Source organism: Hyperolius riggenbachi, chromosome 8 (genome assembly GCF_040937935.1).
Source record: "Hyperolius riggenbachi isolate aHypRig1 chromosome 8, aHypRig1.pri, whole genome shotgun sequence".
In the NCBI taxonomy this organism is placed as follows: Eukaryota; Metazoa; Chordata; class Amphibia; order Anura; family Hyperoliidae; genus Hyperolius; species Hyperolius riggenbachi.
In genome coordinates this window covers 82,366,614-82,381,195 of record NC_090653.1, presented here as the reverse complement: position 1 = coordinate 82,381,195, position 14,582 = coordinate 82,366,614, and the positions used below count along the sequence as shown (strand labels likewise).

General features: G+C 44.9%; 2 protein-coding genes across 23 annotated transcripts in view; one reads left to right on the top strand and one right to left on the bottom strand.

Moving 5' to 3' along the window:
• The window catches only part of HIPK4 (homeodomain interacting protein kinase 4), a 546,520-nt gene that overhangs the window by 207,549 nt on the left and 324,389 nt on the right, over nucleotides 1-14,582 (top strand). The gene's annotated exons all lie outside the window — the stretch shown is intronic.
• Nucleotides 1-14,582, bottom strand: part of LTBP4 (latent transforming growth factor beta binding protein 4) — a 312,121-nt gene that overhangs the window by 119,784 nt on the left and 177,755 nt on the right. For all 6 annotated transcript variants that reach the window (XM_068250800.1, XM_068250802.1, XM_068250803.1 and 3 more), the window contains 2 exons: nucleotides 8,067-8,282; nucleotides 4,273-4,514 (listed from right to left, as the gene is read on the bottom strand). In XM_068250800.1, coding sequence (XP_068106901.1) covers nucleotides 4,273-4,514; nucleotides 8,067-8,282 — 458 coding nt within the window. The remainder of the gene's footprint in view (nucleotides 1-4,272; nucleotides 4,515-8,066; nucleotides 8,283-14,582) is intronic.

The window sequence follows — 14,582 nt, the reverse complement described above, 5'->3', positions numbered from 1 at the left end:
ACTCACTCACTCCCTAAAGGAGCTCCCTGTCACTCACTCCCTAAAGGTGCTCCCTGGCACTCACTCCCTAAAGGTGCTCCCTGGCACTCACTCACTCCCTAAAAGTGCTCCCTGGCACTCACTCACTCCCTAAAGGGGCTCCCTGGCACTCACTCACTCCATAAAGGGGCTCCCTGGCACTCACTCCATAAAGGGGCTCCCTGGCACTCACTCCCTAAAGGGGCTCCCTGGCACTCACTCACTCCCTGAAGGGGCTCCCTGGCACTCACTCACTGCCTGAAGGGGCGCCCTGGCACTCACTCACTGCCTGAAGGGGCTCCCTGGCACTCACTCACTGCCTAAAGGGGCTCCCTGGCACTCACTCACTGCCTAAAGGGGCTCCCTGGCACTCACTCACTGCCTGAAGGGGCTCCCTGGCACTCACTCACTGCCTGAAGGGGCTCCCTGGCACTCACTCACTGCCTGAAGGGGCTCCCTGGCACTCACTCACTGCCTAAAGGGGCTCCCTGGCACTCACTCACTGCCTAAAGGGGCTCCCTGGCACTCACTCACTGCCTGAAGGGCTCCCTGGCACTCACTCACTGCCTAAAGGGGCTCCCTGGCACTCACTCACTGCCTAAAGGGGCTCCCTGGCACTCACTCATTGCCGAAAGGGGCTCCCTGGCACTCACTCACTGCTTAAAGGGGCTCCCTGGCACTCACTCACTGCTTAAAGGGGCTCCCTGGCACTCACTCACTGCCTGAAGGGGCTCCATGGCACTCACTCACTGCCTGAAGGGGCTCCCTGGCACTCACTCACTGCCTGAAGGGGCTCCCTGGCACTCACTCACTGCCTAAAGGGGCTCCCTGGCACTCACTCACTGCCTAAAGGGGCTCCCTGGCACTCACTCACTGCCTAAAGGGGCTCCCTGGCACTCACTCACTGCTTAAAGGGACTCCCTGGCACTCACTCACTGCCTAAAGGGGCTCCCTGGCACTCACTCACTGCCTAAAGGGGCTCCCTGGCACTCACTCACTGCCTTAAGGGGCTCCCTGGCACTCACTCACTGCCTAAAGGGGCTCCCTGGCACTCACTCACTGCCTAAAGGGGCTCCCTGGCACTCACTCACTGCCTGAAGGGGCTCCCTGGCACTCACTCCCTAAAGGGGCTCCCTGGCACTCACTCACTCCCTAAAGGGGCTCCCCCTGCCACTCACTCACTCCCTAAAGGGGCTCCCCCTGGCACTCACTCACTCCCTAAAGGGGCTCCATGGCACTCACTCACTCCCTAAAGGGGCTCCCTGGCACTCACTCACTGCCTGAAGGGGCTCCCTGGCACTCACTCACTGCCTGAAGGGGCTCCCTGGCACTCACTCACTGCCTGAAGGGGCTCCCTGGCACTCACTCACTGCCTAAAGGGGCTCCCTGGCACTCACTCACTGCCTAAAGGGGCTCCCTGGCACTCACTCACTGCCTGAAGGGGCTCCCTGGCACTCACTCACTGCCTAAAGGGGCTCCCTGGCACTCACTCACTGCCTAAAGGGGCTCCCTGGCACTCACTCATTGCCGAAAGGGGCTCCCTGGCACTCACTCACTGCTTAAAGGGGCTCCCTGGCACTCACTCACTGCTTAAAGGGGCTCCCTGGCACTCACTCACTGCCTGAAGGGGCTCCATGGCACTCACTCACTGCCTGAAGGGGCTCCCTGGCACTCACTCACTGCCTGAAGGGGCTCCCTGGCACTCACTCACTGCCTAAAGGGGCTCCCTGGCACTCACTCACTGCCTAAAGGGGCTCCCTGGCACTCACTCACTGCCTAAAGGGGCTCCCTGGCACTCACTCACTGCCTAAAGGGACTCCCTGGCACTCACTCACTGCCTAAAGGGGCTCCCTGGCACTCACTCACTGCCTAAAGGGGCTCCCTGGCACTCACTCACTGCCTTAAGGGGCTCCCTGGCACTCACTCACTGCCTAAAGGGGCTCCCTGGCACTCACTCACTGCCTAAAGGGGCTCCCTGGCACCCACTCACTGCCTGAAGGGGCTCCCTGGCACTCACTCACTCACTGCCTGAAGGAGCTCCCTGGCACCCACTCACTGCCTGAAGGGGCTCCCTGGCACCCACTCACTGCCTGAAGGGGCTCCCTGGCACTCACTCACTACCTAAAGGGGCTCCCTGGCATTCACTCACTACCTAAAGGGGCTCCCTGGCACTCACTCACTACCTAAAGGGGCTCCCTGGCACTCACTATCGGGGTCCCTGTCACTCACTACCTAACTGGAGGCGCCTGTCACTCACTAGCTAACCTGGGGGTCCCTGTCACTCACTACCTAACTTGGGGGGCTACCATATTAAGGGGGCATTCTGCCTATTTATGTGAAATGCTGTCTATTTATGTGCCTCATGACTGCTGAATTTGTCTTGTTGGAAGCCTTATGATTTGTTGGGGGCCTCAAGATTGCTGAATTTGTCTTGTTGGGGGCCTCATGATTTGTTGGGGGCCTCATGATTGCTGAATTTGTCTTGTTGGGGGCCTCATGATTTGTTGGAGGCCTCATGATTGCTGAATTTGTCTTGTTGGGGGCCTCATGATTTGTTGGGGGCCTCATAATTGCTGAATTTGTCTTGTTGGGGGTCACATGATTGCTAAATGCGAGACTATGGGAAAAGCTGAATCTTTATCATATGAGACAATAGCATTAAACCTACTTTTTTAGCTTTTTAAAACAGAAAATAAAACTGGGAGGTTCTAAAACAATGAATACATTTTTCAGGAGTAGGATGGATGAAATTGTTTATCTTCACAGTTTATTTTCAACTTGAATTTTCCATAATGTTCATGTATGAGTTAAAACGTTTGTACAGTATTTAGTTTAAATTGCGGTTGCCACTTTGCGATAGATAAGTGACTTTTGGATTGCAGTTTGGGCACTTGGCCTCCAAAAGGTTCGCCACCACTGTCATAATCTAATGTCCCACCATTGCTAGGTTCATGTAAATTTGTCTCCACCCGGCCGTTACCACACCTATATTCTGGTCCATGGCCCACCCATTTTTCGGTGCGGCACGATAAGCACGCCGCACAACGTGATCCTCATATTTTTGGCACGCTAGCTGCAGTGTGCTGAATTCTGCTGCCTACAGTATGTACAGTATACGCTGTTCTCTAGTGCCTGCACTGTGTGCGGATTTACCTCCAGTGTGTACAGTGTAAGGTGTTACTCTGTGCCTTTACTGATTGTAAAGCAGCTATATTGTATACTGATCCCTGCTACTTTCAGTATGTACAGTATTAGCTGTAAAGCCTGGTACACACATACAATTTTGATTAGCCAATTTTAGCTCTGTTCATAAAATTCATTGTCTGTTGGCCCACTTACTGCACGGGGGTGGTAAAATTGGGGGTCAGTGATTGACCAATCAAAATTGTATGTGCGTATACATCTTTGATCTATGCCTATACTGATTGTAAATTATCCAAATAAAGGACAGGGGGCTCCATCCAATATTTCGATGGGCAGGCCCGTTATCTGTAGCTTACACCGCTGCTAAGTTCATGTACATTTGGCCCCACCCATGGCCACGCCCACTCACCGCATGGCCACGCCCATTTTTTGCCACGGCGCGCGCTCCCCGCCTGGTGCCCACAGGTGCCCCCGATCTCCAAGGACCCTAGAAACGCCCCTGGTTGGAATTTCTTATCAGGGAGGGTCACACTGTAGTCACTTCCTGTCCTAGGCACTGTACATACACATGTCTATCTCAGCATGTCACATGTCAGTTAAGGTATCCTTTAAAGGATTTGCTACTGACATGTTGGTAACAGATACCACAGGACACCTTAATAGGTTATGTGGAGTCCACACACACAATGGTCAGAGTTGGAAGGAACAGGAAGGTGGTTTGATCAGTGTGTGTAGCCTCTATAGATATACTTCTATGGGGCAGCTTGGTAGCTGCATGTTTTTGTTCACAACAAGCGACACTGAATTTATTTATTTTTACTCAAAATTATAATGCAGTTTTTTAGTGCTGACAATTGCCTTGTTGGTTAAAAAAAATGATCTTTACTATCAGGTCCTTTTAAAGAGCAAATCTAAAGAAGCAAAATAATTCAATGAACTTCTGATTTCTGTCCAAGAAACCAGATTAGTCCTGTCCTTTTCTACTGTGGTATAGGAAGTGTAAAGAAGAATCTTATTGGTTGTTTAGTAAAATTTTAGATATCTTTGAAGCACAAACCTTACCCAGTGTATAAGTTCTATGAAGTATCATGCTGCATTGTATTGCTGTACCTGGCCATTGTCCAGCCGTCTGAAGCAGTATCCGTAGCCAGAAGTTTCTGAGTAGCCATTGACTCTGGGGCTGTTCTGAGCCTGTATTCTGTGCATGGGGATTCTGATGGCATGGCTTGATGAGGAAGGCTTGTCGTCTGTAGTCCCCTGTTCATAACGACCGTCCACTTTCTCCACCTGGTGGATGTCCACAGAGGCCTCTGGAGGGTGATGGACATGGACATTCACCATTGCAGCTCTTCCTGCAGGAAAAATCCAAATTAGAGTATACCGTACCTTACAAAGGGGTTGCTTATAATGCGGTACATGTTTTCAGTTTGTTGCTTACTTATCTTATGATTCAGTACTATTTGCACTGAACTGGCCCTGCAAGTTTTCTTCATTTCCCTTTATCTTGTTGCTCTTTTTTTTAACTCTCCGGAATACTGGTTTATGAATATTTCTCTTGATTTGATTGATTTGATTGTATCCTTTTCATATGCATATTTGTGCTTTTATTGCTTGGAAGGATTGAAGCAGATCCTTTTCCATATATTTAAATGCTCCAGCTGATTGTGAATTCCCCACCTCGCATGTGGGTGTGATTTAGGGGGTGAGCCTTTATACTGGACCTATTTGTTTGTTCTGGCTGCCATACAATGTTAGCTATGATTAAAGGAGTACTATCGATTGAAACGACTTTTTTTTTAATACTCTATATTAGTGTAAACATTGCCACTAGTGCTAGGGACACTTTATTTATTCACCCAGGTCTCTCTCACTATCCCTGCTTAAAAATTCATTTCTCACACAGCTCATAGTAGTTTGGGTCACCCTGAGCTGCTTAGTTACTCTGTCACACAGCTCACAAATATATTTCACTGTGTCACTCACAGCATGCAGCAGACATGAGGAGAAATAGGCTGATCTGAGGTGGTAACAGGTAAGTAAATGAGCTGTAATATTGCTGGAATATAACTAGCTATACCAGGAGTCTGTGTTTACACTCAGACTGGCTGCCTGCTTGAGGCGATTCACTCCAGGCTGCATCCACTTTACAAGCTGCTGAGAGGGGCAGACCACTGTCTACAATTAGCATTATTAGTATCTTTATCAGTAAAGAGAAGCAAAGATAATAAACACACATTGCTAGAATCTTTAACCCCTTACCACCATATCAACAAGATTCTTTCAGCAAGGTGATAATTAAACTATAAACTGGGGAGTTGATAGCAACTCCCCTGTGCAGAGACATGGTCTAGCCCTCTGGGAGCCCTCAGTATTAGATACATTTGTATCCAACACTGACGCCAAAACTGACTGAGGATTTTACAGCTGAGAGGAACAGCTGTGTGAGGAAACAAATTGCTCCTAGTACTTGTCCTATTGTGTGCTACAACATACAGCATTTAAAAATAAATGCATACATCGATAGTATTCCTTTAAGGACTAGACTGTCCGAAACATTTCAGCTCTGAAAATGCTTGTGGTTTATAGATATGTCCGTCTATATTCATTATTCAGTTAGGAGTTGCAATGGTTGCAACAGCTCCTGGTCACCTGGACATACAAGCTTCCCTAAGGTCCATCCTTCAGCTGCTAAATTAACCCTTCTTGGGTGCTATAGTAGTGCAGTGATCATCTTTTTGTGCTTTGACCAGAGATGGAATGCCATGAAATAGGGCCCTAGATAAGGTAGCAGATTTTGTTCCTCCTGCTTGACATCTGACCTATTCGGTAAGACCTGTTGGCGACACAGAATCAAAGGAGATTGCAACTTTGACACGTATCAGGCCCTTGGGCACTCACCTATATTGCCATGTGGATAATCTGGGTTTGAATAGACATAATTTATTGTTTAAATAACTGATAAAATAGGCGTTGCATATATAACGAGAGTTATGCTATTTGCATGATGTGCTACGAAGTTTGCAAAAATCCCAGTAAACTTTACTTGTGTACTCTGCACAAGGCGGAAGGGGCAAGGGGTCTTAGGAGCAATGACCATACGTAATTCTGTAATTCCCCTTTGGCCCGTGACCCATTGTACAGCATTCCTGTTAGTGCCGGTCCTGCTTGTTATTGAAGCAGAAAATCTTATATTTAGGTTTTTTAATAAAACATGGATCTTAAAAGGGTATACATGTTCCAGAAAAACCTGTCAGAAGTGTGACTTCCTGTTGTGTCAGGAAGTGAGATTGACTCTCCCTAACAAGGAAACAGATGATACTAAAAACTCAATAGTGTTTGTAACTCTTCTCCGCTGGTATCCAAGAGAAAAAAAAAAGGTTGTCTGAAGTTCCGCTTTATCTCAAATAATTCCGGTTGTGGAAGAACAAGTGCCAAGTGCCAGCAGCCACATCTCTGCCTATATCTCACTCCAAATATTCTCACCACCAAAATAACTGCCTCATCTTATACTTAAATCAAACCTAAAGGGAAAAAAAAACTTATAATGAATGTTATGTGTAGTACGGATAAGGAATAAAACATTATTAGTAGCAAAGAAAAGAGTCTCATATTTTTATTTTCAATGATATAGCTTTTTTTTTTTTATAACATTGTATCATTCTGTCACAGTTGCAGTTTTGAAAGCACACTCTGTCTTTTAAATTATAAAACAAAAATAATGATCCTTTGAAGTTTCCTGCAGTAAAACCTTATCTCAACTGTTTCTTTGCTGTTTAAGTGCTTCAGAAAACAGGACTGTATTCGACCTAGTGGGTCGAAGATCTCAGAGAAGCTCTTTTGCATAGATAACAACTGAAATTGTTTAACTCTTCCTGTACTGGAAAACAATATGAGACTTTTTTTCTTTGCTACTAATGTTCTATTCCTTATCCGTACATATACAATTCATTATATCATAAGTTTTTCGCCTCAGGTTTGCTTTAAGGTGCCCATTAACAATCGACCTTCCCATCCGATGATTGTGAGCAGAAGGAAATCATCAATCTGCCCCATAAATGAGATTAAAAGTCCAACCAATCCAAACATTTCCAGTAGAATTGGTCTGCAAAATGGATCAATAATCCGATTGTTAATATTATTTTTTCTTGTGGATTAGCTCCATCAACACTCTCCAATTTCATCGCAGTTACCGAATTGGAAAGTTGGCTGTTTGATAAAATTAGACCATTGATGGCCAAGTTTAGATAGTATTAATATCTGAAAGTGGTGACATCATCAGTGCTTAAAGGGGCACTATGGCGAAAAATTGTAAAATTTAAAATATGTGCAAACATAGACAAATAAGAAGTATGTTTTTCCAGAGTAAAATGAGCCATAAATTATTTTTCTCCTATGTTGCTGTCACTTACAGTAGGTAGTAGAAATCTGACAGAAGTTACAGGTTTTGGACTAGTCCAACTCTTCTTAGGGGATTCTCAGCATGGCTTTTAGTCTTTATAAAGATATTTCCTAAAAAGGATTTAAACAATGATGCTGGCCAGCTTCCCTGCTCGCTACACAGTTTTTTGGCAGTTGGACGGAGCAACTGCCATTCACTAAGTGCTTTTGAAAATAAATAAATCCCTGATAATCCCCTATGAAGAGATGGACTAGTCCAAAACCTGTCGCTTCTGTCAGATTTCTACTACCTACTACCTACTGTAAGTGACAGCAACATAGGAGAAAATTAATTTATGGCTCATTTTACTCTGGAAAAAAAACATACTTCTTATTTGTCTATGTTTGCATATATTTTAAATCTTACAATCTTTCGCCATAGTGCCCCTTTAACTAAGTTACAAAAAAAAAAATAGAACTCAACACAGAGATACAAGTACCAGTGTACATATAAAATGCCAATTTACCGTCTTTTTCCGGCTTGTGGTTGGAGAGAGGTAAGGTGTGCACGGATTTGGTCAGTGAATTGTGCTCCACACTGCTATTTCTAATCGTATACGCCACCACTCCATTGCCCGGAGTAACAGGGATCTGGCAGAACCTTCCAGTGAAGGTTGGTGGGCACAAACACTTGTCCTTCTTTATACATACACCACCGTTATGGCACAGCAGAGGGCACAGGACTGTTGAAGAGAAAAAGTCACAGGTCATCAGTATGGACATCACTCTGACCTCCCGGCCGCTCATAACAACATGTACAGGAATACTAGCAAGGAAATTAAAACAGATGATCAGATCCCTGAGTTGCCCTTAAAGAGGAACTTTAGCAAAAAGGAGAAAACATAAATCAATACATTGCAAGGTAAGCAGTTAAAAAGTACAAGAGAGATCAAGAAATGGAGAAAGAGAACACGCAGAACCCATCTGCACCCAAATGTATCTCAATGAGTCATAGCCAACAACAATAAAAAATGTATCAAATTTATGAATGCTCTTAATAAAAAGTATTTTTACAGGTTTTGAGAAAAACATACTGTCTGGAGATCTGAATGGCCTGGCTGCTGGAGGAATTTTTTTTTTAAACATGTATCAACAATAGAGCATATCCACCTTAAATGGCACCATACACAATATAGCATAGTATCATTGTCAAAGTAAGCCATGCAAACATAGGAACTATCTTGTATTAATACAGTTCCACAAAGAGTGCTTCTTCATAAGATGGAAGTCAAGTATTGTCAACTAGGACTGACTAATCAAAATCAAGCCAAAGTTCTTGTCATGAAAATTGAATTGTTAAAAAAAAAGTTCTTGTCATGTGGATACAAGATGTTAGTGTACATACAGTTGGCACAGTAGGGCTGCACGATTTTAGGAAAAAATTGAAATTGCGATTTTTCTCTCAGAAATTGCGTTTTCGATTTTTTTCACGATTTTTTTCAAAACAAGCTTTAGCACTAAATTCACAATGTACAGTAACATTTACAAACACTGCACTGACAGAAAATGAAATCATATTACCAAACTGAGTGTAGTATGATGTAATTTTCTGTCATGTTTGTAAATTGGCTGAAGCTTGAGTGACAGGCCAGTGCAGAGTCTCAGAGAGCTTAAGGAAGTACTCTAATCCTAGTGGCACAGCCAGCTGATGAACGTTTGTTATAATAGCTTGCGCTGCCCGGCCCCACCATTTATTTTAATACATAATGTGATTGTAATACTTTCAGGGTGATGATGTATATTAATTGAAAATATGCATTGCCAGTGTATGAGGGCAGGGTCGGGGTCTGTGATGTTGCTGGCAGGTGGCTGAACGACATGATCTGGACTGGATTGTATGAGGGCGGCGGAGGGGGGTGGAGCCTAGCGGTGGTGGGGTCTGAGTGTGTGCGACCAATTGAGCTGTGCAGAGTAATTTAATACAGGCAATGCACTGTATTAGAAGCTGCGACGAACAGTGCTTGAGCCGGGCAGCGGGGGGCGGATCCACTCGAGTCACTGATTGGCAGAAGCTACGACTAGCAGTGCATATTTTTGACTGTTAATGACCTGGGCAGCAGGGGGAGGGCGAGTCCAGTCCAGAGCAGCACACAACGCCACCAATCACTAGATAGAGATGGTATGACGGCAGCGGTAGGCGGAGCTGTACAGCTCTGTCTACCGCATCCGTCATACCATCTCTATTTAGCTATTGGTGGCGCTGTGTGCTGCTCTGGACTGGACTCGCCCTCCCCCTGCTGCCCGGCTCATTAACAGTCAAAAATATGCACTGCTAGTCGTAGCTTCTGCCAATCAGTGGCTCTTTATGACGGCGCGGCGGCAGGCGGAACCATGCGGCCAAGCACAGCGGGCGCTGACAAAACCGACAAAACCGCAGCTACTGACGATCTGTAGATCGTCTGCACGTGAATCGCGGCTTCGGTTTAAAACCGCAGTGCTTCTGTGATGAATAAGAACAAAGATCTTTCAGCGAAAGGCTGACCAAGCAATGGCAAGGCAAAGTTCCTGTTATAAGGATGCAATATGCTGTAGTGTCAGCGAAAGGCTGACCTGTGGTTTTCCTGATTGGAAGCAAAGAGTTGTGTCCACGTTGTATCATAGAGAGGCAATGTAGTGGCACAGCATATATAAGTTGTTGTAGATATCATATTTGTAGGCATCCATAATAAGAAGGTATTCAGTTGTAGCACATTACAGCGAAAGGCTGTCTATAGAAGTTTGATGCAGTTACCAGCAACATGTATATCCACATAGCTTGAAATATATCACAGATGGCATCATGTGATCGTCTATAGGAGCAATAAAACTCAATGTGAGCTGGAATATACAGTCCCAATATGAGGCTAACTTGCAGGCCTCAATAGAGAAAAGCAGGCTTACGTGTCCTAATGCAGGTAGGCCAAAGCCTTGGTATGTGGATGTGCCGGAATCCCACAGAAGCGGGGTACCTCAGATGCCCAGGGTGGTAATATGAGTGTCCAGAGAAGTTCCAGCAGCTGCCACGGCTATTGTCTACCGGTTTCGCCGATTATTGGCTCATCAGGACACAGTCCGCCAGGTTTGTATGCCTGCGCTGGATCTCCGTGCGCCTTAATTGGCGCTTACGGCGGAAGGCCCGGAGCCGCATCACTTCCGTGGGCGCGGCTCCTGCGCTCCAGCGTGGTTCGTTCAGCCAGAACTTGCATAGGGCGCATGCCCAGAGTGTCCCTGCAGTCTCGGCTGGTAGCCTGGCAATCCCAAAGAGGGGCAAGAACTAAGACCGGTCCAAATTGGCCAGCCATGTCCAGCACCTTGCCAGGCTAAGTGTCAAAAACAAAAGCAGCGCAGGGCACACCGTGAAGGGGAGGGGAAGGAAGGAAGGGGAGGGAAAAATGGACAAAAAACAATAAACAAAGGAATCCGGAATGTCCTGCGCATAACCCGGTCTGACACAACAAATTCTTAAAGGAGAACCAGCGCTGTAAAGGAAGGAAAACATCTTTAATTGCATTACAATAATGTATCCGCATTATGCGAGGCTCCTAACTAAAAGATGGCCCACGTGTACCCTGGGAGCACAACCATGGGACCACGCACAGTGAAACAAGGGGGGGCCACATCAGTTGGGACATATTTTAAATGATCCATTTAAGCCTGGAGGGCTCGTAGCTTTGAGATTAAAAATCCAACGATCTTGTCAAAATCACCACCTCTCAGGGGTGGATGTATCCTATTCACCGCACTGAAGCATATGTTATTCGAGGGATTAAATTTACATGCTATGACATGCCTCGCGACAGGGGAGCCAAAATTATGGCTGTCCACATCATGTTCATAGATGCGTCGTCGTAAATTTTTGGTAGTCTTGCCTATGTAGAAGGCGCCACACTTGCACCAAAGTACATATGTGACGCCCACAGTAGAACAATGAATGAAATGTTTAATCTGAACTGTTTTGTTGACATTTGGAAAAACGTTTGATTGGCCCACCTTGATGTAAGGGCACTGGTTGCAGGAGCCACATTTGTAGACTCCCCAATCAGTGCAAGAATCACTGCATCCATTGTTCTGATAATGGTTTCTGGCCAGTTTGTTAGAAATAGTAGGAACTTTACGAAAAACTACCTTGGGTTTGTCTGGGACGCACTGGCGAATTTTCACATCATCAATGAGAACATGCCAGTGTCTTTTTAAGATTTTATAGAATTGATCCTGTTGTTTATTATATTTTGTGACCAGCGGGACAGCATCAGAGAAGCTGTTACCCCTCGTCGAACTTTTTTTGGTAATCAGAGTATCTCAATCTGAATTCATTGCCCTACGATATGCCTTTTTGATCCTCAACACTGAGTATCCTCTTGCTTTAAATCTTGAATTTAGTTCCGCTACTTCCAGCTTAAAATTATCAACTGTGGAGCAGTTTCATCTGGCTCTCAGGTATTGGCCTGTAGGTATATTATTGATTAAATGGGCAGGATGAAAACTGCCTGCATGCAGTATTGTATTGGAAGATGTAGGCTTACAATAAAGTTTGGTAATAATTTTCCCTTCCCTACCTATCTTCACAAGGAGATCAAGAAAGGGCAATGATGACATGTCATACGAGCAAGTTAATTCCAAATTCAAAGTATTTGTGTTTAGCATTTGGACAAATTCCAAAAGTAGCTCCTCCCCTCCTGTCCATAACATAAAAATATCGACAATGTACCTGTGCCACACCTCAATATGACACAGGTACTCGACGATGTCATCATTTGAAAAAATGTCAGCCTCCCATCCCCCCAGGTACAGGTTGGCATACGACGGGGCACAAGTTGTCCCCATTGCCGTCCCCTGCACCTGGAGGTAATGGGTGGTACCAAAAACAAAATGATTATGTGTCAGCAAAAATTCCAGAAGTCGAAGAAGAAATATTGAATGGTCTGTTTCTGTGCATGGCAAGGTATTCAAATATTTGGCCACTGTGCGAAGGCCTCCAGCATGAGTTATGCTTGAGTATAGGGCCTCAACGTCCAGCGCGAACAGGAGGGCCCCGGAGCGGTGCACAGACCCCATCAAGGACCCGCAGCATGTGAGACGTATCTTGTACATAGAAAGGTAATGCTTCTACATTCTTTTGAAAATGGAAATCCAAATATTTACTGATATTTTCTGTTAGGGAGCCACATGCCGATATGATCGGCCTCCTTGGAGGATGTACCATGGACTTTGGGCAAGGCGTAAAATGTGGGAAATATCGGATGTTGCACCTTGAGAAAGGCAGTTATTTGTGGAGAAATAACTCCATGACTTGCTGCTTGGTCAATGATGGAAAATAGCAGCGCCTGGTCCCTCAACACACTGGACGCCGAGCCCCTTGAATACCATTCACGATTTTTCAATATATGCAAACACATATTTTCATATTGTTCATTGTCCATGACCGCGATATTTCCCCCTTCATCAGAGGGCTTATTCGTGATCTGAGATAATCCTGTAACGCTCTGTACTGAGTAGTGGTGAGATTATAACCACCTCTGTTGATATGTGTAGAGTCCAAATCCTTCAACACCACTTTCACAAACACACCAACCCTGGGACTTGCCGAAAGACGGGAAGTAGCATGACTTGTTTTTAAATCTAGTCTTATCCAATTCCAATTGTGTCGAGTCTAGTTGTTCCTCAGGGATGTAACCCTCTTCCCATAAGGCAGTCAAATCCCAAAGGGCTCTATAGTCTTTTTTTCAAAAAATCTGACTAATCTCGGATAGCACCACCCAGTGGTGCTTCCTCTTTTGGAATATGTTGTAATCTTAAAATAATTTTACGAGCAACCAGATTCAAATCTTTTGCACATTCAAACTTGTCAATATTAGTAGATAAAGAAAAACCCAATCCTAGGGATAGCACTTCAATCTGATCATTAGTAAGGGAGACATGACTAAGATTAATCACGGTATGGCGTTCTTTTTGATCTAAAAGTATTTCCTGGGTTGTAGGTATTGTTCCATATTCATTTTCTTGGGAGCCTGGCTGGACAGTGAGGGAACAGTGTTTGCTTGTGATGGTGTCTGTGGTTTTGTTTTTGTTTTTTTGGGATCTTTGAGATTTGAGATCAAGAAATGATAGATATTTGCCATGTAATTTCTTTATGTAGTTTGATCCACAATCAGCTTGCATGTAATCATCTTTACTACTGGCAGACATGAAAAAAACAGACAGCAACAACTGCCATTATCTATAACCACACCCCCTAACCATGCAATAGGCTAAAAGATTGTTTTTGTTATAGATCTACATATGCATAGAGGGAGATACTGGTTGCTTGGCAGTTGAAAACAGCCATTATTTCCCACTATGCAATAAGGTACACAGACAGGAAACTGTCAGGACCTAGGTCCTGACATCACACTGTGGGAGGGGTTTTACCACAATATCAGCCATACAGACACCTCCCACCCCCCACCCCCCGATGATCTAATTGAGAAAAGGTAAACTATTTTTCATGGGAAAAGGGGTATCAGCTACTCATTGGGATGAAGGTCAATCCTTGGTTACAGTTCCTCTTTGAAGGTCTTATAGTTCTGTCATTACTCTTTCCTGCCATCTTATGCATTGCAACTGAATCAACCACTCATAGCTTTACCACTATTGAAATCCATAAAACTAATGATGGTACTTTGCAAGGCATATGTCAGAGCCCTGCTTGGGCAGACCATGCAAAGTAAAATTCTTGTCCCCTCATGTTGGGCGTCCCAATGATGACCGTGATTCAGTGGTCTGTGGACCTCTGAGACATCAGTAAACAGGAATATGTCAATATTGTAAATGGATAAGCTCTGCAGAGAAGAAACTTATTGATTCTTGCTGTAGCTGAGAGTTTCATGGTCAGCTAAGCACCCTCTAGAAAACTGGGGTAAGGAAGAAAGCAAACACTGACTGCGAAGTCATTTTTGGGATTGACAAGATATTATTTAAAAACAAACAAAAAGCATGTTAATATAGTCCTGTCAAAGTGAACATCT